Consider the following 26,602-nt stretch of genomic DNA (forward strand, 5'->3'; position numbering starts at 1 on the left):
CTCCCGCCAGGAAGGACCATCCCCACCTTCAGGTAGGGACTTGTAACTGAGGGCATAGTGAGAGAGAGAATGGGGGAGAAGTGGGAGTGAGAGAATGGGGGGAAGGTGGGGAGTAAGAGAATGGGGGAAGGAGGGTGTGAGAGAATGGGGGACAGGGAGAGAGAGAGGAGGGGAGGGATTGAGAAGAGGGGTGAGAGAGAATGGGGAGAGAATGTGGGAGTGGTGGGAGTGAGAGGATGTTAGCAGGGAGTGAGAGAATGGGGGGAAGGGGGGAGTGAGAGAACGGGGGGAAGAGGGGAGTAAGAGAAGGGGCGTGAGAGAATGGGCGAAGGTGGGTGTGAGAAAATGGTGGACGGGGAGGTAGAGGAGGGGAGGGAATGAGGATGAGGGGTGAGAGAGGAGGGGGTAGTAAGAGGAGGGGGGAGAGAGAGAATGGGGAGAGAGGGGGGAGAGGTGGGAGTGAGAGGATGGTAGGAGGGGGAGTGAGAGAATGGGGGGATGGGGGCAGTAAGAGAATTGGGGAAGGGGGGTGTGAGAGGAAGGGGGAGTGAGAATGGGGGATGGGGAGGGAGTGAGAGAATGAATGAGGGAGGGGAGAGCGAGGATGAGGAAGGGGGAGAGAGAGAATGGGGAGGGGGTGAGAAAATGGGGGCAGAGGGGGGAGTGAGGCGGGAGTAGGAGAGAGAATGGGGGGGGTGAGAATGGAGGGAGGAGGGGAGTGAGAGAATGGGGTAAGCAGGGAAGTGAGAATGTTGGGAGGGGGCGCGAGAGAATGGTGGAGGGGTGAAAGATAACGGGGGAATGAGAGAGAATAGGAGAGATGGGGGGAGAGAATGGGGGAGAAGGAGAGAGAGAATGGGGGGTGCAGTTGGTGAAAAAATACCTTGTTCCTCCTCTGATTATTGTCATGGATCTAGCATAGTGAGTATTAAACTGTAGCAGTTTAATTTAAATTAAATATTTGTAATCGTTAACATCTGGATTAATTAGTTAACTGCTAAAGAAGTAATGTTAGGTGAAGGACGGAGGAGTAGGAGTGTAAATACTGTATGTTTTCTTTATACATTACTATATATACACACATGCATACTGTACATACACATATATCATTTTTATAGGTATACAGTATATTTAAATATATATGTATCTTTTTGTAGCGAAGTGCAGATATCATACAATTAATAAAACAATTACCTTTAAACTTTATAATATATTTTAAGAAGGACTAATGTATTAGCAAAGTGAACTGTTTTTACATACAGTATAGTACCATTGATATATTATATGATTATACTATTTATAGAGCAATAACCTATAAAAAGCTATTGCATTTTAGAAAACATTTTGAGAATGACCAAATGATTAAACTAATTTGAGAATACACTCTGGTTTCATGAGGTTAGATATAAAATCCATTGTTCTAAACGGAGTTCTGCAGGCACATGCAGATCACAGAAATATACACAGAATGGAGGGTTTTTGCTGTATCAGTGTATCAGTGCTAATTAGGTTCAGAACAACTGTTTCCCAAAATACAGGGGTATTGAATGTATTTGGTGAAGGTTTGTGACAGCTGAGCTCACCAAAAGGTTTCTTGACATAAAAAAAAAGTAGCTGTCAAGATCCTATCACAGTGACTTCAGTAGTAGGACATTCATTAGGGTTTATGCACTAACGTACGATGAGCATTATCTATTATCAATAGCTCTTAAAGATAATGACTATTTGTGATTTGTTAATCACATTTAATCAATTTCATTTCTGTTAATAAAAATATTATCTATAAATAATTATTAATCGTTATCTTGCACTTCCATATACTTAATACTTCTGAGGTTCTTCAGTTAAAAAGTATCAATTATGCAGTCATTTCTGCTATCTACCGATAAGCATTAGAATTTAGCTAAAATTACCAAAATGCAAAGCGAAGGCATCAGGACTAAAAGTAAATATATGGAAAAAAATAAATATATATATATATATATATATATATATATATATACACAAAAACAAACAAATACCGTTCTGTGGCTAACGAAATGCTTTTATTTGTGCGAAGTTTCGAGATACAGTGATCTCATCTTCGGGCGATGTTACAATTGATTAAGCCAAGAAATGTACTTTCAAACAGGACGGCTAGGAATGTTATCTCTGTGGGTGAAGCCTAACAGCAGTATGCGATTTATGACTTAAGGCAGGGGAGCGCAAACGTTTGATGTTGCGCCCCAACCCCCTCCCTGCCTGGCCTCCCTCGGTCTCGCGCCCCCTCTCCTGCCTGGCAGCAGCGTTAAATGATGCTCTGGGGTCACGTGATGTCAGGTCACGTGACCCACGGCGTCATTTGACGCTGGTGACGTCACATGACCCCGCGGCATCATTGGCGCCACGTTGCCATGGAGACGCGTCTGAATCCCGGTAAGGTTTAGTGTTGCAGAGGCCTCACGCGATCCCCTGGCATTTAATTTAAATGAAGGAAGGTATGGATTGGCAGGAGACTGCAGCGTCCAAGAAAAGCACCCTCAGCTCACCAGATGTCAATGGATAAAAACGTTTATTAAACTACATAAAAATGAAAAAAAGACAAACAAACTACAAAGAAACACAACCTCCTACGCGTTTCAGGCTCTAAAAGCCCTTTCTCAAAGAGCACTACTCGCGGAACTTGCGGAGTGAGGGGAGCATTCCTGGACGGACCGGAAGTGGATACACGCACTACCGGGAGCTCCACAGAGTTTGTGAGAAGGAAGCCGCAGCTGATTTGGAGACAACGACGCCCACGCCGCAGACCGGACAATAATGCAGTCAGAACGGAGTGCTACATGACGGGATCAACAAAGGTAATACATTTTTACTTTGTTTTATACTTATCCCAGGTAGCGGTGTCCATTGGAACTCCTACACTGCACAGTTCTGTCCTTGGTCACCTCTCCAAGCAACATATGTTGATACCCACGTCTATATTCCCCCTCAAATGCTACCTCAGTTGTCCATAACACCATTGACTTAATTATTTATATTTCATTACTCTCTGTTTTGAGCTTTGAGCAGCTTTGTTCCTGACTATTTAATTTAAATGCCTTGGGGAGGAGCGCGGGATCTCTGCAACAGCCCGCGCCCCCCCAGACAAATCTCCCGCCCCCACTTTGCGCACCGCTGACTTCAGGTGTTAAATGGCCCCTGAATGTTTGTGATGTTAGAGTAAGCGTGTGTGTGTATGTGTGTGTGTGTGTATGTGTCTAACTCTTAATATACAATGTAATTCTATCCCTTTATACCAATAGGGACCACATAGTAGCCACACATGCACAGAAAATGCAACACCTGCTTACATTTCAATACCTACCCATACCATTGTTATACACTCCCCCTCTACATACTCCTTTTGTAAAGCGCTGTGGGCGCTTTATAAATTAAGATTTACACACACACACATACACACACACGCTTACTCTAACATCAAGGAACAATTAACACCTTTAGTCATAATTCGCATACTGCACAGGGGGGAGGGTTAGGCTTCACCCACAGAGAACATTCCTAGCTGTCCTGTTTGAAAGAACATTTCTTGGCTTAATCAAGTGTAACATCGCCCGAAGAAGAGATCAGTGTATCTCGAAAGCTCGCACAAATAAAAGCATTTTGTTAGCCACAGAACGTATCGACTATTTGTTTTTGATTATTACGCTCAGCTAACACGGTTCAGATACCTACATCATGTGTGTATATATAACTATTCAAATAAAATGTGCAACTCAATAAAGAAGTGTCAGTTCACATCAATACACAAGTTTTTTGGGACCCCCTGACGAACCAAATGATCGCAGAATTTTGTGAACCAGGCAAATTTGTGCTTTTATTTTCCAATGAATGTTTTTGCAAAGATCTAGAAACTTTGCAGAAATGTTTTTTTTGCCATGTATTAAAAGTCAATGTGCAGGTCACTGGATCCTAAATTCAGGTCATGTCACCTTTTATATTCTGAACCTTTTAACAAAATTCTGACAAAACTGGTGACATTTTGACCTTTTTGCGAAAAGTTTGCAAAAACACACAAAAAAAAATTCTCACAGCACATTTCTAGGCATTCACATATCTCTAGTCATCACACAAAGCACATTCAACTCTGGGACCACGCTGACTTTGTTTGGTGCCTGTAAGAAAGTACTTTCCTGTTGCTACTGCGGAGTGAAACTTGGGCATTGATGTGAACTGACACTTTTGGATGTAAGTTTAAAATGGTTGTTTATTTATAACCACACATTATATAAGTTATAGTGGATAAAAAAAAAGTGACAAAAACCCTCCACCGTACAGTGTGCAGAAAATAAAAATATAATGTGTGAGCACATTCGCACGTCTTAAACATGTCTGCAACGCTGCTTTTCACCATAATCTATTAGCATTCAGTGCTTCCACTGCAGCAAGGGATTCTGGGAGCCAAGCGTGTGCTAAAGCAAAAGGTGACACTGTGTGCTCATTTCCATGTCATTTCCCAGAATTCATGGCTGCAGTGGAAGCATTGTATGCTAGGAGATAATGGTGAAAAGCAGAAGAGCAGACCTGTCTGAGACATGTTTATGTACTCAGTGATATTTGTATTTGCTGTACACTGTTTACTTGTATGAAGATTTTCATTGCCATCTTTCCTGATGCTTTTCCTCTGTCTTTTGGGGCCTCTGTTCAGATATGGGCCCCTGGTGTGCATGGCAGGGAGAGAAGTCACATGGAGAAAAGAGGAGGATAAAGGTGGAAATTGCTTTTCAGTACAGCTTGCTGGGTATTGGAGAATATTGGCTGAATATTAGTGAAGTCTCTTCAGGGATGGTGACGATAGGTAATAGCACTCTATCACATAGAGAAACTCTCCATCTGCTACATTCATTTCCTACAGCAGAATTGATCAGGTCAAAGAAAGACCATCTCCATAAATTAGCAGACATTCAACAGAGGTATTCTTAGCATCATCCGTGGTATGTACTCATTGTGATCTTAGGGAATGCACTTGGCACCAAAGATGTCTGAAGGGCCACAAGTTGAGAGGTTGGTCAACTCGCAGATCGAGGGTTTTGTTGAAATGTACCACCTTCCAGGGTCAAAAGATCCTGGGAATTGTTGAATCTCTCTAGGAACAATGTGATTTCTTCGAATATCCCTCTCCAAGGTTCAAGGACCTCATAAGAGGCCTAAATCAAGCCTACTCCCACCCCTATTTGTAGATGTTACTTTAGCCCGGATTATAGTGGAACAGAAGTCTGTTGTAAGGTAACTCCTAATGTTTGTGCCTAACCCAGAGGTGGATATATATATTTTTCCTTAATTGTATGCCTACACGAGGCTATCCCTTTATTTATAAATTGAGGACGGTTTTAAAATAGCTTCTCAGAGTGGATTCCTAGTATAGGGCTGCTCAGTAAGAAGCTTTTGCATCAGATTAAAATTAATCCAAGCACGGATTCCATTCATTGCAGATTTCCAAATCCTCCACTGTTGTATATAATAATGAGAATAAAAAAGAGCAGTGCCTCAGTGGGGAATCCTTCTTCATTATCTGCTATTAAACAATTATGAGTATGTAGACTGTAATGAATAGAGACGGAACAAAACGTGGCCATGGACAGCATTATTCCGTACTGAAATTACAAACGGCCGTCATTCTTTCATGCAGCCTTTTTTTCTTGCTTAATTGTGCCTTCTTTATTTAAACATCCAACGGTCCGTATCCATTAGCTTTGTTTTCTTTATCTATATCCAGCGAGCAATTGAAGCAAAGTAAATCAAGCCTACTGTCAGCTGCACAAGAAAGAGTGAACTGGGCCAATATTATCAATCCCCTGAAAACACGAGTGTCATTAATACCCTTTTTGTAAACCAGCTACACTATTCAGATGCAGCCAGGCCTTTCCTTTAAATGAATTTTACTTGTCTTGGATGGAAAAATACTGAAAGTTAATCATATTAAAAGGTGCAATTCCACATATGTGGCGAGTTGAATTTCGTCGGGGGTTCTCTAAATTGGGACGTGTTTGTCAATCAAGTGTGTTCTTAAGTTAAAGCAGCACAACGTGTGTGCTTTTTTGTTGTTGTTTTTTTAAATAGGTAGGAAGCAGTGGTTCTCCAAAACTGCTCTCTTTGATAAAGTCCCTTCACGGGATGAAACGCGTTAGAGGTGGTTTCATGTCTGTTTTTTTGTATTAACCCTGCTTGGTTGAGTCTACGGAGGGATAGCAGTGACCGGTGGGATCCTCTTTTCTCTCTACTCCTTACTCGATCAGCCGGAGCATGCAGGACCCCACTGCAGCAAGGAACGCAGCTCCAAATCAGCACATCGGCGATCCACAGCCAGCCAGTTGATACACACAGCACATCGTGTGACACGGAGATTCGGTAAGGTCAGCAGTTTGTGTGTTCCTTTTTGGTGATTTACTCGGTGGCATGTGTTTACTGTATATATGTGTTGCCCTGTACTTCTATCAGTCTCTGCTTCACAGCTCCCACCCCGTTTTAGTCACTTAATGTGTGCTTGCTTATGTTTTGATTCAATCATTACTGCTGCAGGGTTGGGATCACCTTCTTTTACCATCACACAGGAAATTATGGGACTGTTTGCCTTTTAGCAATTTTGCAGCATCTGGTTACTTGGGGGTCATATCCTTATTTTCTACGTTCTCCAAAGCTGAACCACATTTCGGCGACAGGGACCCCATGCTACCCGAGATAGTTCTCTCCGTAAGCGGTGCCGGCAGCAGCTTCGTAGGTTTAAATAGAAAGCCGCAAGGGATGACGTCACAGCTTCTTATTGGCCCATGTGACGCGGGAGCTTTAAGTTCGCCATTTTGATAGCCCCATTCAGCGCAGACGGAGCTGCTTCAGCCACCCCTTATGGAGTTAAGTATCTCGGGAATAAGAGGGTCCCTGCGGCTGAAAATAACACAGTTCAGCTTCGGAGACCCCCTGCTTCAAACCTATATTGCTAAAAAAAAAACAGAACAGAAAAGGAAAGCAAGGTTGTTGCTTTAAAAGGAGCAATCCAAGCAATAACCTATGTGTGTATTTGTTATTGTTTATTTTTAAATAAATCGATTCTGTAGTAATAGATCATACTTACTGTGTATTTTTGAGGTCAACTCTTAATGCCATTTTAATGAGTTTTAATATACTGAGCATCATTTGATTTCTATATTTCTAAAACTAGCCCACCTCCACAGCAGTGCAAGATCTTTGTAACACTTTCCTGTTTCTAATAATTTGTTGCCAATGTTCCCAGCAGTTTGAGCTGCAAGCTGTAACAATATGTTACCTTGGTAATATAAGAATATATTGTAGCTGCTGAGTTACACTGACTGAAAGATTGATTGAAACTGAAAGGCAGCTGTTTAGTGAACCCTGGTAAGCAGGATCTTTGCTGACCGATCACAGGAGAATGCATCGATCGGCAGCTTAGGTAACTAGTTTTCAATAAAGGTAACCAAAGTCTGCATATATTAAAATAAAAACATATATATATATATATATATATATATATATATATATATATGTATATATATATATATATATATATATATATATATATATATATATATGTATATATATATATATATATATATATATATATATATATATATATATATATATATATATATAATTTTTTTAAGTGCCACTTGGATTGCCTCTTTAATGGGAGGTGGGGAGAGGGGACTCTGGCTGTACCAGCACTTGCTGAACACACAGTGACATCAAACTTAAGGTATTAGCCAGAGGAAATCAACCCCGTCCCAGATTTGTATAAACATGTATCAATTACCACTATGAGTCCCCTTAAAGCTGCAGTTCAGTCAATATCCTGCATGTGTGTTTTTTTTTAATAAATCAGTTCTGTAGTAAGAAAAAATACTTTTAGCATTTATTGTTTTTAAAAAAACAACTTTGAAAGACCAATTTTCTTGTATTCTATTTTAACAGCCATTTGCTAAGGCACTGCCCCTTCATGTCCTATCACAAGCCCTGGCACACCCCTTTGTCAGCCCTGCCCTCCCTCTAGCACATGTCAGTGCAGGAGTGCTCATGAATATTCATGAGCTTCCACTTACAGACATGCTGAATATAAACAGATCCCTTCACTAATTATGTCACCAAATTTATGTCACCAAATTTCGACCTATCAATACATGGAGAACGAATTGACCTGCAGCTATACAGTTCTTTAGGTAATTAGAGATTGCACACATGAAACTATTGAAGTAAAAAAATTAATTTAAAAAAACAAAAACAAAAAAACTGAACTGCAGCTTAAAGGGAGCAAATAGGCTGATGTACTGCAAAATCAACCAACAATCAGAAAGATTGAATCATTTAGGAGATGCTAGCTTTTGAAACAAAATACTGACATATACTCATGCATTTCTGAATATTATTTAAATGACAAAACTCAGAGTTAGAGAGTTTACTATTGGCTGACCACCAGCGGCCATTATATAAATCAGTCCCAGTCTGAGGAAGGTAAGTTTACCATGGTAACCAGTCCAACTAGCAAAACTCCAACTCATTTTAATAGAGCTTTTGATTAATACGCCAAGGTGACGAGATACGGCACCATTGTAACCTGACAGCCAGGTTATAAGATAGCTTTTGTATGTAACCGTACTTGCTTTTACATATACATGTTACTAAACGTTCCTGGTTAGAGGCTATTAACTACACAGTAATGTGGTTATTAATAAAGTATGAAGCCTCAACTCCTGTCTTTTTGGTTGGAAGAACTCCCAAAAATGTTGGCGGACAAGTTTCTCATTAATTGCATGTTCTCATAATGTTTCAACAAAACCTGTTCAGTGAACATAGTATAGTTAACATAAGGAATTGTGTTTATTGTTGCGTTTACCTACTCTTTGTCTAATATTACATGTGCTTTTAGACCAGTCTACACTCCTCTGATGAAGACAATATCTTAAATTGATATTCTGATCTGATAAATGGGGGTGACCTACACCAAATATTCCCCAAAAGATGGGACGCATGAAACACTCAAAACAAATGGGGGGCACTCAGGATCACAATTTTTTTTTTACAATTATCCATATACGAGAAACACTGACATCAAAAACGGCCATACTGAGCAGTGCAAAATACTTACATATTATAGGCACAACCACTATGATAACTATATATGTATATCTATTTAATAATATGAAGATCGATGGCGGTAAAATATTATTTAAACAGGATTTCACATAAAGAATCAAACAACAATCTGTAATGCAATAATACGGAAAGTGAAGAAAGAAGTCAATAGATCAAACCAATATAGAAAAGTCAACAGTGGGAAGGACCAAAAACCATTCAGTATGAATATCAGCGTTCAGTACAGTATATGCACATTCAGTGGCCTCTGTGCTTGGACCATATAAATGTGGATCATGAATCCAATAAAATCAAGCAAAAGCGTTCCAAAATCAAACTTGTATCAAGACCTGGAAACAATTTATCCTTAAAGGAAATAAAAACATTTGGTATTAAAAACACTAGTGACATTTGTACCATATTTTGGATGGGCATAACAATGGCAGCGTTGGGACAAAACTGTACACAAAAGCTGAGGTCTTCTACCAATGTGCACCACAACCATGTCATTGGATACATGCCATCCATCGTTCCATAACACACATGAGCTATACATGCTCTTTGGTAATACTCTGTTAATGGGAAAAAAATTAGTAGACATTCCAAAAACATCATGGATCTAAATACGGCAGGAAATGTAAAGCTTGCTGGCATCATCCATAAGAATTAAATTCAACATAGCACTGTAGGTTTTATTTCTTTTTATACAAAATGAACTATGTAACTACAAAAGTTAGCGCAAAGACCTACTTCTCTCCCAGTTGGACTCAAAGCGCATCAAAATTACAATATAGCGCGTGGTGAAAAGAATTGTACATAGGAGCTTTACAGATAAAGTCCCTAAGCAGATGAGTTTACAATTTATATTTTTGGGGCCTGAGGCACAGGGAGGTAGAGTGACTTGCTGAAGGTCACCAGAGGCTGACACTGGGAATTGAACCAGGTTCCCCTGCTTCAAACTCAATGTCATTGTTATCAGTCAGTGCCCTTACTCACTGAGCCACTTCTTTGGCGCTTGATGCTTTGCTTCTAATTGCCTTGATATATTGACCTGAATGAAAGCAATGGGATTATGAGCCATAAAATGCCTACCTGTGCCGTAAAACAATTTGTAGCCCATTCAAGAGAATGTGTTGGCAGGTTTCTAGGGGCAAGTAGATAAGGTGCCAATCTTTGATAAAGCAGATGCTGACTTTACACCTATTTTGTAGCCAGAAAACTTTGATTGATATACCCCATTGTCTTCTCTACAGGACACACCCATGACCAAGTTGGCCAAGAGTGTTCCTAAATATTGTATCATTTTTATTATCACACCCCAAGTCAAACAAAATTCCTTACACATGAGAATCACTTCACATACATAGATAACATATTCTTTCCCATTATATTATATTATATATATGTAGGGCAAAATGTAGAGAAAATGGTAGAATGGACAAAGGAAGAGCAAGATCCCTCAAAGAAATGGTTTTAAATACTGTAACAACCGTAGCCATTTGCAAATGGAAGGGATCACCTTGTAAAATGGTATTAACGGGAACAATGAGCCAGTGTTTCTGATGATGGCCCCGCTGGGGACAAAAATAGTGGTTCTATGTTTCCATTATTAATGGAACCTTTATTATTACAATGTACATTATTACCTCATAACGATGAGGTGCGTGGTATCCTTTTATTTATCATCAAAATGTAGGCTGTGAATTACAAATGTTGAAAATACAGGAGGGCCTACAGCATATATTTAACTATTTTGGCTGCCAAACTGAAGACAATGTTGTTGTTTTTTCAGGGAAAAAGAATGCCACTTTAAGAAATGTGTATTTTTTTTTATTTTTTTTAATCTGGTTGTTGTTTTCCCAGTGTTGATACATAAACACCAAATTGTCTAAAACATAACCGTATCAAGTGTGTCTCTCATTACTTAAATTTAGATTATAGTGAACATGTTGCATATCTACCTACATAGATGTAGTTACAGATTGCATACAGTACATTGCCTTTACACTTGAAGCAGGAAAACATATGAGAACTATTTAACATATGGAACATAAAAGGAGAACAATAATGAAAACATTATGTGTGTGTGTGTGTGTGTGTGTGTGTGTGTGTGTGTGTGTGTGTGTGTGTGTGTGTGTGTGTGTGTGTGTGTGTGTGTGTGTGTGTGTGTGTGTGTGTGTGTGTGTGTGTGTGTGTGTGTGTGTGTGTGTGTATATATATATATGTGTGTGTGTATATATAATGACAAAGCAATTCTAATTGTACATATATACAATATATATATATAATATATATTGTATATATGTACAATTAGAATTGCTTTGTCATTTTTTATAGAAGATTTCCAAATACAGTAGATACATAAGCATACAATTTCACAACTTCTTTGTGTTCTCTTTTGTAAATAAAATGGAGCATGGTGCTTGAAATTTAATTGTGTACTTTACGTATAAAATCTACCTGTTTTTAAGAAGCAATCCAAGCCGTTTTTTATTTTCTTATTTTTTTTTTACATAGGATTGAAGCATGGGGTCTCCGGAGTTGAACCCCATTAATCTCTGCATTGGGCACCCCCTTATTCCAGAGATACTTACCTTCGAAAGGGGGTGCTAGTATCTCCCGCAAGTTGAAAACTCCCACGTCACGTGGACCAATAGGAAGCTACACCAGATGATGTCATGGCTCCCTATTGGCCCGCAGGGCGCGGGATCTTTGATGTGAACCATGGTAGCCAAGCAGAGCAGCTTCCAGGACACCTTACGTACCAGAACCCCTTACGTACCAGGACCACTTACGTCTACTTCTCCAGAAGAAAGAGGTCTCAGGGCTGGGATAAATGGGGTTCAGCTCCAGAGACCCCCCTTCTTCAATCCTATGTAATAAACTGAAAAGTAATGAAAAAAACGGCAAGTTTGAATGGCCTCTTTAAAGGTATAAACAGAGTATTAGCATAATGCATGTTTCAGTTATTTTATGGAAAGATAAAGTAAGACCTGTAAAAACCTGTAGAATCAGTCATGATTTTTCACTTCATTTGACTTGTCAATGCTAATACTACTTCAAATACAAATTACAGCATGTTGCTATGTTGTCTGCCATGTTGGTCCCAAGTGAAGAGTTGAGCTAACTATTAAAGGTCTTTATTTAATGAAGGCAATTTACATTGCTTGTTTTAACCAATGTGCTTCCTATATCACCCATACAGTATATAATCCAAAAGCAAAGGCTGCATTACCACACCTCCTATTAGAGCAGTGTGCAGCTTCCTGACCACTTGTGGTGTCTGTGAAATATGCATTTAGTAATGGTTCTATGGAAATAATACACTGGGAAAATTCAAGATGGTCCATAGTTATGATGCCAGCTGCAGCATGTGTGTAAAATTCATTAGTTGATTTATTCTCCGTAAATGTGACACAAGCAATTTTTCCTCTGCTTGGTTTTTGAGAAATTGCCAGAGACCTTTTGCCAATAGCGTATAGTCTTGAATTGGAAGCTAAGCAAACAGTGAGCAACATTGTTTTATACATTTAGTTATTTGAAGAGAAAAATGTCTTTGATTTTGTATGATATGCTGTAATAATACAGACTTAGAGTGTAAATCTTGGGTGGGGGGCTGGAGGGGTTCACAATCAGTTCCAGCTGTTGAAAATGGTGGAATATGTTGTTACCAACTCATTCCCAAAGGAAAGGCATATAATAATAATAATAATAATAATAATAATAATAATAACAGCTTTATTTCAAGCAGCAATACAGGTTGACATTTAAAAAAAAGAAAGAAAGGTTATTACATTAATTTCAGTTCTGGGGACCCCTCCCTTCCAGAGATACTTACCTCCATAGTGGGGCCGATATCTCTGCAGTCAGAAAAACTGTGTGTTTTAATCTAATTGTGGCTTCCTATTGGCTCACGTAAGCTGCACCTTTAAATTTTGCAGCGATAGCAGCACCCCCTACGGAGGTAGGTATCGCTGGATGCAGGGGTTATTTGGAGCTGAAATTAATGGGGTTCGGCTCTGGAAACCCCCTGCTTCAAATCTGTAAGGTTTTTATGTGTCAATCTTTGTTGCAGCTTTCATAAAGCACTTTTCACTCAATAAGACTCAAAGCGCTTCATAAATACTGTACAATATAGTGCGCTGTGAGCAGCACAAAGAATTGTTACATACACAGTCCCTGGTGAGGAGCAATCAATCTTTGGTGCCTGAGGTACAGGGGGATAAAGTGACTTGCCCAAGGTCACAAGGAGCCGACACCTGGAATTGAATCAGGTTCACCTTCCTCAAACTCAATGTCATTGTGTTCAGAGTCAGTGCCTTTAATCGCTGAGCCACTCATTCCTTTGAGGGTTGGTATGAGTATTCCTTCTGGTCCAGGCAGCCTAAACAAGAATTAGCATTTTACAAACTCCCCAGCATTAGTTCTCTTTTGCATTTGTAAATCGTAAGGAAGAAATTCTTACTTTAAATGATTCAAATAAATCTTACTGTAGATCAGTGTATGGGGGCCCAAGTGTCCACTCTCCTTGTGACTTTGGCAGAGTCACTCGACAAGAACTGTTGTGCACACACATTAGGACGCTTCATACATTAGACCAAGGGTGCGCAAACAGGGGGTTGCGAGATTTTTCTGGGGGCCACGGCGGTTGCAGAGGCCCCGCACTCTTCCCCAAAGCATTTAAATGAAATGCAGGGGGGATCGCGTGAGGCCTCTGTAACTTCACTTACCTTGTCCCCGGCGACGCGCCGCCATGGCAACACGGCATCAAATGATGCTGTGGGGTCACGTGACACTGCGTTGCCATGGCAACATGGGGTCACGTGACCCCGCGCGTCATTTGACGACGGAGACATGGTAAGGAGGGGGGCGCAAGTAGGGGGGAGTGCAGACGGGGGCGCGGGAGGGAAAGTTTGCGCACCATATTGTACTCTCTTTAAAATCATTTACAAGGGACTGAAACCATTCTGTTTCGGAGACTGAGACTTTATCATTATGACAGCTAAATATTAGCTACATTTCAAAGCTGTGCTTGACCCCTCCGCCCCACCCCATCTTCCTTATTTCTATGGAAGCACACTAAAAACTCAAGGCTACAATTATAGATTAGTGGTACCATAAAGATATCTTTCTCTGTGTCTCATAAAAATGGAGGTCTGGTCAGTGCGATGCCATCAGTGTAAGAAGACCATGCCGTGTATTACGTTATATTGTGCTGCATGCCGTCAAGCGCAGAAGGGGTTAACATATTAATTGCATACCTGACCGACATGTATTGTTTACAACTACTTGCCAAAGAATGAATGCTTTCAATAGCTGAACAGTTACCAAGAGCAAAACATCCTTCTCATAGCTTTTTAATTATACTCCGTCCAAAAACAATTTTTATTGCTTCAAGTTACTCTGACTTATTGCTCTCACTATATGCCAGATTAGCTCATGCTATTATTGATGGCCATACTGTACCGTATTGTCCTTGCAGCGCATTTCTTGAAATGAAGAGCCAAGAGGTACGTTTTCGCTCATCTTCTACATTAAAATTGCAGCATTGTTTGGATGCGAACAAAACACCCCCTAAAAATATTTCTGAAAAAACTCCAGACTTATTTTTGGACAGTAAATAAAAATACCACTTGTGCTGCATTTGCGTATCTCAGACAGATCTGCAACCCTGTAACTCCCCATTGTCGCTTAGCACAGCGGTGCGCAAACTGGGGGGCACGAGACTGATTGCTGCGGGGGGGTGCGCAGGGTTTACAGAGGCCCGCGCTCTTCCCGAAGGCACTTAAATGAAGTGCCGGGGGAGCTGCAGGGCCTCGGTAAACCTATCTTACCTTAGTAAGCTAGGTTTACAGAGGCTTCTCACACGCGTCGACATAGCAACGCGGCGTCAAATGAAACCGGAGCGGGGGTGAGGGGGAGCGCGGAGGTGAGGGGACCGCCTGCAGGGGGGCGCAGGGAAAAACGTTTGCGCCCCCCTGGCTTAGCAAACAGTGCTTCCACTGCAGCCAGGGATTCTGGGTAATAACCTGCATATTTTTGAAACTGTCAAATTAGAGGTGTGTTGCTGCAGAATTTCTCATGACTTTATTCTTTTACTTTTACTGCTGCTACTTTCAGACGTGTCCCGTCTTACTCATAGAAAAGATCATACAGTGGTGTTATAGGTAGAGATGGGCTCATTTATTACAGTCCCAAGTTATTTACGCACCTTTATACAATGTGGAGGGACCTGTGAACAGAAAGGAACCCCCCTGAGACACATGGGAAATGTAATAATAATTTTAAAATACTTTATATATATATCCAAATTGTCCAAATTCCAGGTGTATCCTTTTTTTTGTGCCCAGATGTCCTCCCCATGCTGTATAGAGGTGTGTTTGGGCAGGTATATCAGTAACGGGACCTCTAGAAAATGAGGTTCCTAGCTCTCTTTCTCTCTCATATTTCAGGACTGGGTGGAAGCAACTGCAAAACCTTGTACAAGTTAATCAAACAAACTTTTGTGGATCTGGATCTTAGGCGAAGTTGTATGCTTTTGCTTGGAATTGAATAACAAAAGATTCAAGCAAAACTTCAACGTCATTGAGGGGGTGACAGTGTGACTTCCTCTTGGACTACCGGTCAAATGTAAAAGAAGTAACACTGTCAACCAAACTGATAAGTATCTCTGGAGCCGGGGGGAGAAAAACAATAGCATAGTTTAGATACGGAGGACGCCCCGGTTCGAATGATGTAAAAAGATCAGTGCCCCAAATGGGCGAGATTTCTGCTTTAATTTTCATTCATAGGCCACGATGAGTAGACATTGTGCGCCGCAAGTACAAATGTGTGTTCCTCAATGAGGCCATCCATAGTGCGCGCGAGCGCTGCAGAGTGACCGCGCGGGTGATTTTTGAAAATACAATTTAATTTGTTTTTTCGCGGCACGTGAACGGTTCAGCCAATGAGCCCTGTATGAAGGAGGAATTGGGGAATAAACTTCTAAGAGGATGGGATAAAGTTGTATTGATCGAAGCCGATCATATGTGGTAGTTATCTTGGTGCTGCTTCCATTTTGTCATCTTCGTCTGACAAACTAGAGCAACTACAATGTCCAAAGATGGGCGTCAAATGTAGAAAACCCAAATAACAACTTTCTTACACATGATGCCAAATTGAGGTAGGAGAAAATTGTTGCGCCACATACCGAGAGTTTAATACATGCTGTATTTCTCTTGCTGCTGAAATAGCTTCAAATGCATTGGCAATTTCATCTGCTACTGAAAAGATAATAAGCTTGGCTGCCTGTATGGATTGAACGGCTCGTTAGCAATTTACTTGAATCGCTGTGCACCAATCCATTAAAAAAAAAAAAAAATCTGATATAGCTATACGTATCTTAAATGGCTAGGTCAGCTCTTTATAGTCAGTGAAAGATTCAAGACAAAAAAAAAGGGAAAGTTGATGTGAAACCTATCCCGAAACAATATCCCCCCCGCCTGTGGAAAGGTGTCCTCTAACTGGAATGTCTTGGCCGTGCATGAGAATCCTTTCATTTCTTTGTGTCCTGTAGGTATTGCCAACCAGGTCTCAGCAGAGATGCCAGATAAAACGCCCGAGGGTACGGTAACCACGTCCCAGAATGAAGGTCAGTATTATGTTGCTGGTGGAGAGAAGTCTTTCTGTTTCCCAGTTGCATTTCAGTCTAATATAACATTGCACCGTTTTAGTAAGAAAGGTTACAACTCTGCAGTGCAATGCTCCAGTTTATTTTCTGAATTCTTTTGCTCGTGTCAATTAAAATGTCACCCTTCACTGGGTAGTAATTTAAACACTGTTAATTCTGATTATTTTGTTTGCCGTATAAACCAGATGTTGGAAACCTCTGGGTCTTTCAGATGATGTACAGTTTTATTTTATATAGCGCTTTATGTTTCAGCTGTGAAGCTGCTTCTCTATCCTGTATTTTTTTTAAATAGGAACCGTAGGCAGAGATCAGCAAGGGTTACCAATGGGCATAGGGACGTTAAATTGATTCTTAGAGCTTCTTCTGTATTGATAGACAACTTCTCTTCATGCAGGTTTCTCCAAACCTCCAGCCCGGGTCATTTTAATCTCTCTCAGTTCTTGGGGACACAATTCTCAGGGGTATAATTCATTTGCCCCTCCTGCCCTGGACTAGGAAACTTGCCTCCCTGTGATCCCGAATGTGAAATTTGGGATGGCCAATGTAAAAATCCAAATGAGTTGAAGATATTAAAAAAAAGGAATGTTGAACAAATTGAAACGTTTAAAATATTAGTTTGCATTTCAAAACCTAGAGGGCCACGTTCAGATAATCAGGAGCCAGGAAGCAACTGTACATGTTGCCCACGCTTCTGCCCACCCCAGCATATTTTGACACATTTTAGGGAAAAGCATCGCCACCCAGTGGTCACAAAGTACATCTAACAGCAAACACACCATAGGAAAGATAGATAATGTCATAGTGCAATCTAGCCTATCATAACAATAGGGCCCGGTGTAACCTGTAACAGACACGGCTGGATCCAATTTTTGCCAGTGGGAATTTTTGTGTAAACCCCAGCAAGCATGAAGCCATGTGTTAAAAGTGACTTTAAATTCTTCTACCTATTGATCTGGGGAACAAATGCATACTTCTCTAGGACCAACAATCAAACGTGAGCTGCAGTTCCCACCTGGTTGTCTTTCTTATTTAATTTATTTTGTTAAATGTTTTTTTTTTAATTCATATTTGAAAGTGGGGGAACGTGTGTGTGTGTGTGTGTGTGTGTGTGTGTGTGTGTGTGTGTGTGTGTGTGTGTGTGTGTGTGTGTGTGTGTGTGTGTGTGTGTGTGTGTGTGTGTGTGTGTGTGTGTGTGTGTGTGTATGTGTTTTCCCAGAATCCCTTGCTGTATGCCAGGTGATAATAGGGAAAGGCAGGGTTGCAGACCTGTCTAAAAGACATGTGAATGTGCTCACAAGTAATATTTTTATTTGCTATATGCTATACGGTGAGGGGTTTTCAGTCACCTTTTTCACCCACCATGGCCTAATGTGTGGTGATAACCTACCCAAGTCTTAAATTGCAAAACCAGTACAACCAACCTCACACTGATGAGACCTAAAAGGTCAAAACAGCTGTCTGTGAGTGGGTTAACTGGCTTTGCATCTGATCCTAGGCTGTGTTTAAAACAGCGAGCATTAGCTTAAGGGTTCCTTGTAATAATGGATTTATGGCAAAAGGGGCACTGTGTGCTCATTTGCATGTCATTTCCCAGAATCCCTTGCTGCAGTGGAAGCACTATATACTAGGTCAGCGGTGCGCAAACTCCCTCCACCTTCGCCCCCTCCCTGATCCCTCGTCAGTCACGCTCCCCCGCCCCCTTGCGTCTAATGATGCGCCAAATTATGCTGCTGGGTCATTTGACGTTACATCTCCATGGCAACGGGCTACATTTGACGCCGCATTGTCATAAAGACTTGTGACCAGAGCCTGGTAAGAGTTTGTAAACGCCGGGCCCCCCCCTGAAAAGTCTCTGGCTAACGTGTCCCCTAGTTTGCGCACTGCTGTGCTAGGTGATAATTGTGGAACGCAGGGTTGCAGACCTGTCTAACACATGTGAATGTGCTCACACGTAATATTTTTATTTGCTATATATATGTAGGTGCTTGTCCCATAAAGCAATAATAAACCATACGATACCGTATGGTGGTGCCACCTTGAGAAAGGTCCCACTGGGGGACCGAAATGTCGGTTTATGTGTCTTTTTCAATACAAAAACTTGTGATCAAACTTACCAGAGTGCTGTCTCCTGATCTCGTGCTTCAAACGGTATCGTATGGTATATATATATATATATATATATATATATATACACACACAGTGGTTGACAAATCACCCAAAAACCTACTCGCCGAACCAAAAAATCTACTCGCCACCTAGTCCCGCCCCCCAATCCTGCCCTGCTTGGGCGGCCATGAGGAGGTCGCCACGGGTAAAAATCCAGTCGCCACGGGCCTGTAGTTGAATGGATTTGTCGAACACTGTATATATATATAATCAATCACATGAGGGAATGACTTAGCATGGGCAAAATGTGTGCCAAAATCCATGTCCACAGGTTGTCCAGTTCCTTTCCATCACAGAATTCCATGGCTCAGTCTCAAAAAAGCAGATTTGTTTTTTCCTTTCACTAAAAATCTGTTCAACGGATTCGGAATCCGAATTCGCAAACTGAATTATTATGGGGGAGTATATGAATAGGGGTGCAGCCTCAAGTTGAAGCCATTGTCTTGTAGGAAGTCTTTGGCTGTAGGTTGGGTAGGGTTGCTGTTGTAGAACTATAGGTCAAACATATACACATTATTTACTTAATAATCTTGTAATTTAACCACCGTACTGACCTAACTGAACTGAATCCTGACCGTATGTGTCCAGTTCACTCCATGGGTTGGTGTGGTGCCATCCTGGGCTCTTCTCGTACTGTTTCTGTGTCTACTATATAAATAATATAGTGCTGTATTCATATTTATTATTATTAATTATATTATAATAATATTATATAAAAACAATACTGTCAATTAGTTTCAAGGAGGGTTAAACGTTGTCATGATAATGTCATGAGATATTGGGTATTTTTAATCCCTTTGGTGCTTGAGGGGTTAATGAGCTACACTTGTGTACAAAATACCAAATGCTGGGTTTGAAACTGGGCAGGACTGTTTCTGTCTGCTCTGAATTTCAAAGTATTCTGTAGAAAGGGGTGGGCTTATGACGGTGCCTTAAGAAAATATTGTATCTAAGTCTGGAGGAGATTGTTACTGGGCAGATCTGACTAGGGGCAGGCTTGGATAGCATAGCAGACCTCATCTTCTGAACCAGTGCCTCTCTGGGGAAAATCCATAGCATGTGGTAATGTACTGTATAGGATTTTCTGTTTTACCCCTTTTATTTTAAGAAGCTGTTCTGCCTTATATTGTAATTGTATGTTTATTTTTTAATACCTTTTCTGTAATTCAAGCACTGTATTGTTATATATATTAAACCATTTAATAAGTAATGCTTTGGGCTCTGAATGAACTTTGTGCCCGCTGGAGAGAATAACTTGCTAAACTCAGGCACATGTTACTACAGCTGATTTTGTGTTAAAGTGCATAGTCTTTCCTATAATAAACAGGGACCTGAGGCCCTGGCGGATATTTTAGTCTAAGATCTTTTATCATATCTGCATAACCTCAGGTGGTGGCAGTGGATGGTTATGATGTGCAATTGAGTAGGGGTTAATACTAACTCGCTGGTTCCTTGCAGAGGAGAAAGGGGGGTTGCTAGAGAAGCCTTTGTGTATTAACCCTGATTGCATATCTAAAGTCACGTGCTCACTTGTGTGCTGTTCGTGGTGGTGGTATATTGGGACGGCTTGAGGAGAGATACAACTCATTTGAGGGACCCCTGAGTGGGTGAAGAGTGGGGCAGCTTGCGGGTTGTGTATTGATCCTGGATCCTGTAAGAGGGGATACTGTCCATTTGACGGACCTTTGCGGAGGTGAAGAGTGGGTGCGCTTGCGAGCGTCGGTATTAACCCTTGTTCCGTATACAGGTCGCGTGCTAGCAGGGGGTCGTACGTGACAAACGTATACACATTTAGTTTCTCTCATTCATTGCACATAGTGTGGCAGTGCGCAGCCCAGGCCAGCCACTGCAAATCCATTACTAGAGTTGCCACATTGGTACTGCCACTGCCAGTTCCGCAGCAGCAGCAGCAGCAGCAGCAGCAGCACCCTGCCAAGCAAATCAAGAACACTGTGCAAAGTGTAAAAGCAGCACCGAGAGTAATATACACTTAACTTGTAGAGCAAAGACTCTCAGAGACACTCAATGAGATAGGACAACAGGACATTTTTTTTATTATATAGTAATAATATACTGTTATTATTATTAAACCACATTTTACTATTAAATTACTAGTTATCTAGTTTGTTATTATTTGTTAATTAACATTACACAGTACACCAAGGTCGAGTGTGTCCAGTCCACTGACAAGTGAGTGACCCTGCAACGTCAGTGCCTCCATTAGTTAATAATAATATAACTAATTAGTGTACACTCTACTAAATCGAACTACCAATTTAATTGGATTGCTTGCTTGTAAGGCTGCCTGCTAGCTGTGTAGTTGGGTTGTTATTATAGCGATTAACCCCTCTTTTATTCTGTACTTCAGCCTACACACTTAGCCGTGAGGTGGAGACCTGAACCCCTATGCCTGTAATATATATATATATACACCACACGTGCGTGGAGCCAAACAACGGGACACAACTACAACAAAAGTTTGTTATACAACAGATTTTATCTACATTAACTGGATAGCAGGATTCTCGTGATCCTTAGAAACAGTATCACCACATACAAATTACAATACTTCTCAGTAGGTTTCAAAGCGCTGTGCAGGTGTGTGTTAGTATCAACCTAAGAGGCTTCATCAATCCTGGGTATTCAGGCCTATTTTTGAGGTGCCGGCACACAGTTGGAGCTCGTATTTGTAACTGGGTATAGCAGTCCTGTACTTCACAAAGTTTACATCGGTACCGCTGTTTCCTGTGACCACCGGAGGGTCCCCTCAGTTGGCTATTGCTCCTCTGGATGGCTCCCAATATCGTCTGCTTGGCTATCCGGCTGTTTAAGCTACTCTCCATCTTTCAGCAACTACACTCTCAAGTCCCATCTCACCAGTCGTTCTCGATTGAGCCTGAAACTTTCAGGCCCGGACAGATCTGCGTCCCTGTCATGGTCCCTCCCCCCCCCCCCCCTTTAAAGCTCCTCTCCCTCTTAATCCTTCCTTCACCAGCCTCTCTACTTGTTCATCATAGCCACGTGTCCATTGGGGAGGAACCTGCTAGGGGGCAGTATGCATGTGTTGTTTGCCATACACAGGGGGTTACACCTAATAAAACGTAGCATGTAACTGTGACTGACTGGACTGACCCCTGTTTGCATGTGTCCGGTGCATTTCCACTCGCCTGGCCTCCATGGCCTTGTTCTTTGCTTAATCTATTATCCATATATTATTATATACTGTATGTTTATTTTACTACAAATAGTAGTATAATTATATAGTACGTTTATTTGACACCAACAAATAGTGGAGTGCCCATTACAGGAGGTGAACTTTTTGCTGCTGCCACCATATGCCAGGCAGGCAAGTAGTGCTAGAATATAGCAGCAGATCACCTGAGTTTGCCTAACCTGTACTGCCTGCCTGTACTAGGCTTACTGCTACAGTAGCTAGCAGTAAATCTAGTACAGCACTATAATAAATGTGGCATGGGTTTCCCCCGGTGCCCCTCTGTTCCCTCACCTTCGCGCACAGTTGCGCTTAGCAGGCGAGGCAGGGACAGGAGCGGGCAGTTTGCGGCGTGTGTAGGGAGGTGGGAACGGCTCGGCGGAGGCTCCCGTGGCTTCCGTCGTCGGCCGTCGCCATTTTCTTTCAGTTGCGCATGCGCGAGGCGTGCGCATGTGCAGTGAGGCGCGCGAGGCGAAATTCAGCACAGGAGGATCCGTAGGGGACTATAAGTCCCATGACACCTAGGGGCATACCACACATGATGCCAGGGAGCCAATAGCACAGCCCGATCCCCCTGCACAGAGATATGGATACATTTCGCGCATTGAGCTCACGCTATCAGTCAGGACCAGGAAGAGCTAGGGGTAGAAGGTGAGTGCAGGGGTCTGTGACCCACTGCATTAGGCCAGCAGCCCCCTAGGCCCCAGTGAGGTCCTAAGCCATATTACCAGCTTGTTGTGCTATAGGGACAGGCCCTTGATAGTGACTCTGCCCCATTATATGTTTGATAGTCAGGGACACAGTGCTACGCAGCGCAGCCCTGCAAGGTGGGTTCTGGGCCCAATATAAATAACAAATCATGGGAATAAGTGCTTTAGAGTCACTGCCCCGATGAGCTTACAGTCTAATTGGTAGGTAGGTAGAACGTACAGAGACAGTAGGAGGGAGTTCTGGTAAGTGCGTCTGCAGGGGGCCAAGCTTTATGTATCATGTGTTCAGAATATCCACAGTGCTATTCATATGCTTCTTTAAGCAAGTGTGTCTTAAGGTGGGTCTTAAAGGTGGATAGGGAGGGTGCTAGTCGGGTACTGAGGGGAAGGGCATTCCAGAGGTGTGGGGCAGTCAGTGAAAAAGGTTTAAGGCGGGAGAGGGCTTTAGATACAAAGGGGGTAGAAAGAAGACATCCTTGAGAAGAATGCAAGAGTCTGGATGGTGCATAACGAGAAATTAGGGCTGAGATGTAAGGAGGGGCAGAATAGTGTACAGCTTTAAAAGTGAGGAGAAGAATGGAGTGTGAGATGTGGGATTTGATCAGAAGCCAGGAGAGGGATTTCATGAGGGGAGATGCTGAGACAGATCTAGGAAAGAGTAGAGTGATTCTGGCAGCAGCATTTAGGATAGATTGTAGGGGAGACAGGTGAGAGGCAGGAAGGCCGGACAGCAGGAGGTTACAGTAATCAAGACGGGAGAGAATGAGGGCCTGAGTCAGAGTTTTAGCAGTCGAGCAACAGAGGAAAGGGCGTATCTTTGTTATATTGCGGAGGAAAAAGCAACAAATTTTAGAAATGTTTTGAATGTGAGGGGCGAATGTGAGAGAGGAGTCGAGTGTGCCCCCTACGCAGCGTGCTTGGGCTACTGGGTGAATGATTGTAGTTGCAACAGTAATGTGGAAGGCGGTAGTAGGGCCAGGTTTGGGAGGAAGTATGAGGAGCTCTGTTTTAGCCATGTTGAGTTTAAGGCGTCGGAGGGCCATCCAGGATGATATAGCAGAGAGACATTCAGAAACTTTGGTTTGTACAGCAGGTGTAAGGTCAGGTGTTGAAAAGTATATTTGTGTGTCATCGGCATAGAGGTGATAATTAAACCCAAAAGATGTTATTAGGTCACCTAGAGAGAGTGTGTACAGAGAAAATGGAAGAGGTCCCAGGACAGAGCCCTGGGGTACCCCCACAGAGAGATCAATAGAGGAGGAGGAGGTGTTAGCAGAAGAGACACTGAAAGTACGATGGGAGAGATAAGAAGAGATCCAGGATAGAGCTTTGTTCCGAATACCAAGAGTATGGAGAATGTGGAGGAGAAGAGGGTGGTCCACTGTGTCAAATGCTGCAGAGAGGTCGAGTAATATGAGCAGAGTGTAATGACCTCTGTCTTTGGCAGCATGGAGGTCGTCAGTTATTTTAGTGAGGGCTGTTTCCATGGAGTGAGCAGTGCGGAAGCCAGATTGTAGTGGGTCTAGGAGAGAATAAGTGTTGAGAAAATGGAGCTAGCGAGAGAATACAAGACGTTCAAGGAGTTTTGAGGCAAAAGGCAGGAGGGAGACAGGTCGATAGTTGGAAATACAGGTAGGGTCAAGCTTGCTGTTTTTGAGTAATGGTATGACTGTTGCATGTTTGAAGGAGGATGGAAAGGTTCTAGAGCAGAGGGAGGAGTTAAAAATGTGTGTGAGCGTAGGTATTATAGTAGGAGCAAGAGGTTTTAGAGATGGGAGGGAATGGGGTCAAGAGGGCACATCCTCCTCTGAGACAGTGGAAAAAGAGTCAAGGAAGGCAGGAGGAGAGTTAGGAAGAGGTGTAGGATGGGAGGAAGAAACAGAGGGGATGTTCTGCCGTATGGATTCCACCTTTTCCTTAAAATAGTCAGCAAAGTCCTGAGCGGAGATGGAGGAAGGAGAGGCAACTGAGGGTGGTTTGAGTAGAGTATCAAAGACAAAGACAAGTCGGCGTGGGTTAGACTTGAGCATGTTGATTAGTGAAGAAAAGTAGGCTTGTTTAGCTTGCGAGAGGGCAGAGTTGAAACAGGATAGCATAAATTTGTAGTGAAGGAAGTCTGCGAGAGTGTGAGACTTCCTCCAGAGGCATTCAGAAAAATGAGTGGAGAAACTCAGCATGCGCATGTGGGAATTTAGCCAGGGTCTAGGGTTAGAAGGGCGAGTGCGGCAGAGAGAAAGCGGGGCATGTAGATCAAGAGACGAGGACAAGACAGAGTTGTAGTTCCTGACCAGGTTGTCAGGGTCTGTCGCAGAGCTAAGAGAGGAGAGGGAGGAGCGTAAAGTGGACTCAAAGTCAGGTAAGTGAATAGAGCGCAGGTTTCTGCAGAACCGGGGGATAGATGGAGGTGGAGAAGGGGAGAAGCGAGATAGAGAGAATGAGATGTGCTCAGTAAAGACCGTTCTGTTTATACCAGTGAGTATTATTGTGTTGTGTCCTGTGAGGGACTCCTCCCGCTGCGTCGGGATCCCTCTCAGGTGGAGGCGTTGCACCACGAGATGTTGTGATATATATATGTACCCCAGGCTCTCCATGCAGAGGCTTAGGCTCCTGAAGGCCACACAGGTATATACAGCATTTGTAGCGTCTGTATTCACAGGGAATACCCGTTATATATATAACATGTGAAGTTAACAAATAATAACATGTCTAATAGTAATAACAGTATTAGTGGTTTAAAGAAACATTTTGAAAGTAGAAGTGATAGGGCAAGAAGTGGTGGATGTAGTTTTGGACGGGGTCAGATCAAGTTAAATCACTGAAAGGTGGTACTGCTGGTGTGCCTACTACTCACAGCAAGTATAAGCAGAAGGACAATGACACTGTCACTCAATCCCAATCTCACTGCCGTAGGTCCCCATCCACCCTCCCTCCACTGAGACAATGAAGCTCCAGATAAGAGACTTAAAATGTGAACAAGAAGTTCAAGTCAGTCTGGGGCCCCAGCTACTAGTACTACTAGTTGTACTTCTGAAACTAAAATGGCTAATGTGGAGAAGCATAATATTGAGAATGTTAATGAAGATGTCTGTTCTGGGGAAAAGCCAGTCCCACTGCCACCAGTGACAGCTGCTGCTCTACCTGTTACATTTTCTTGTTTTGCCCACGTACAATACTCAATTTAATAGTCACTAATTTCCTAGCTCAGTGTAAGAATGTGCAGAGCATTTTATCTGTTTCCAGAAACAGATGTGCTCAATTTAGCTGATCGTACACAGCCCGCAATGCCCTGACTAGGCTTCAGGAACAAAAACCAACCTGTCTCGTCCACAGCTATAAATGGAGGTGCCTACACACTGGAATTCCACATTATATACAGTATGCTTTGGTGTCTCCATGAGCAGCAGAAGGTGGTCAACAATTATGTAATGGAGAATGCCAGACTGCTGGATGAGGCATTTCTGCAGCCTAGACCTTGGCATCTGATGGGAGAGCTGTGTAGGCTGCTGCCTTTGAGGAAGCCACCACTCCAATGGCAAAGGCATAAGCCAGATCATCCCTATGATTTTCCTCCTTGAAAAAAACATTTATTGAGATGGAGGATGGTGATGGATTGTTTGATAAATTATTTGAATGCCTGCCTGATAAATGACCCCTGTGTTGTCATTATGAAACAGAGAGATGAATACCTTCAGGATACACTTGTTGACCCTCGATTCAAAGACAGAATCA

At 42.2% G+C, this 26,602-nt stretch overlaps 1 protein-coding gene across 6 annotated transcripts in view; it reads left to right on the forward strand.

Moving 5' to 3' along the window:
• Nucleotides 1-26,602, forward strand: part of PLEKHG1 (pleckstrin homology and RhoGEF domain containing G1) — a 283,450-nt gene that overhangs the window by 60,883 nt on the left and 195,965 nt on the right. For 3 of the 6 annotated variants that reach the window (XM_075596564.1, XM_075596565.1, XM_075596562.1), the window contains one exon: nucleotides 16,673-16,747. The exons of 2 other annotated variants lie outside the window; for them this stretch is intronic. In XM_075596564.1, the coding sequence (XP_075452679.1) occupies nucleotides 16,699-16,747 (49 nt within the window). In that variant the 5' untranslated portion in view covers nucleotides 16,673-16,698. Of the gene's footprint in view, nucleotides 1-6,265; nucleotides 6,385-16,672; nucleotides 16,748-26,602 lie in introns of those variants that run through there. One more of the 6 variants, XM_075596570.1, reaches the window with a different exon arrangement.

This window comes from Ascaphus truei, chromosome 4 (assembly GCF_040206685.1).
Source record: "Ascaphus truei isolate aAscTru1 chromosome 4, aAscTru1.hap1, whole genome shotgun sequence".
NCBI lineage: Eukaryota > Metazoa > Chordata > Amphibia > Anura > Ascaphidae > Ascaphus > Ascaphus truei.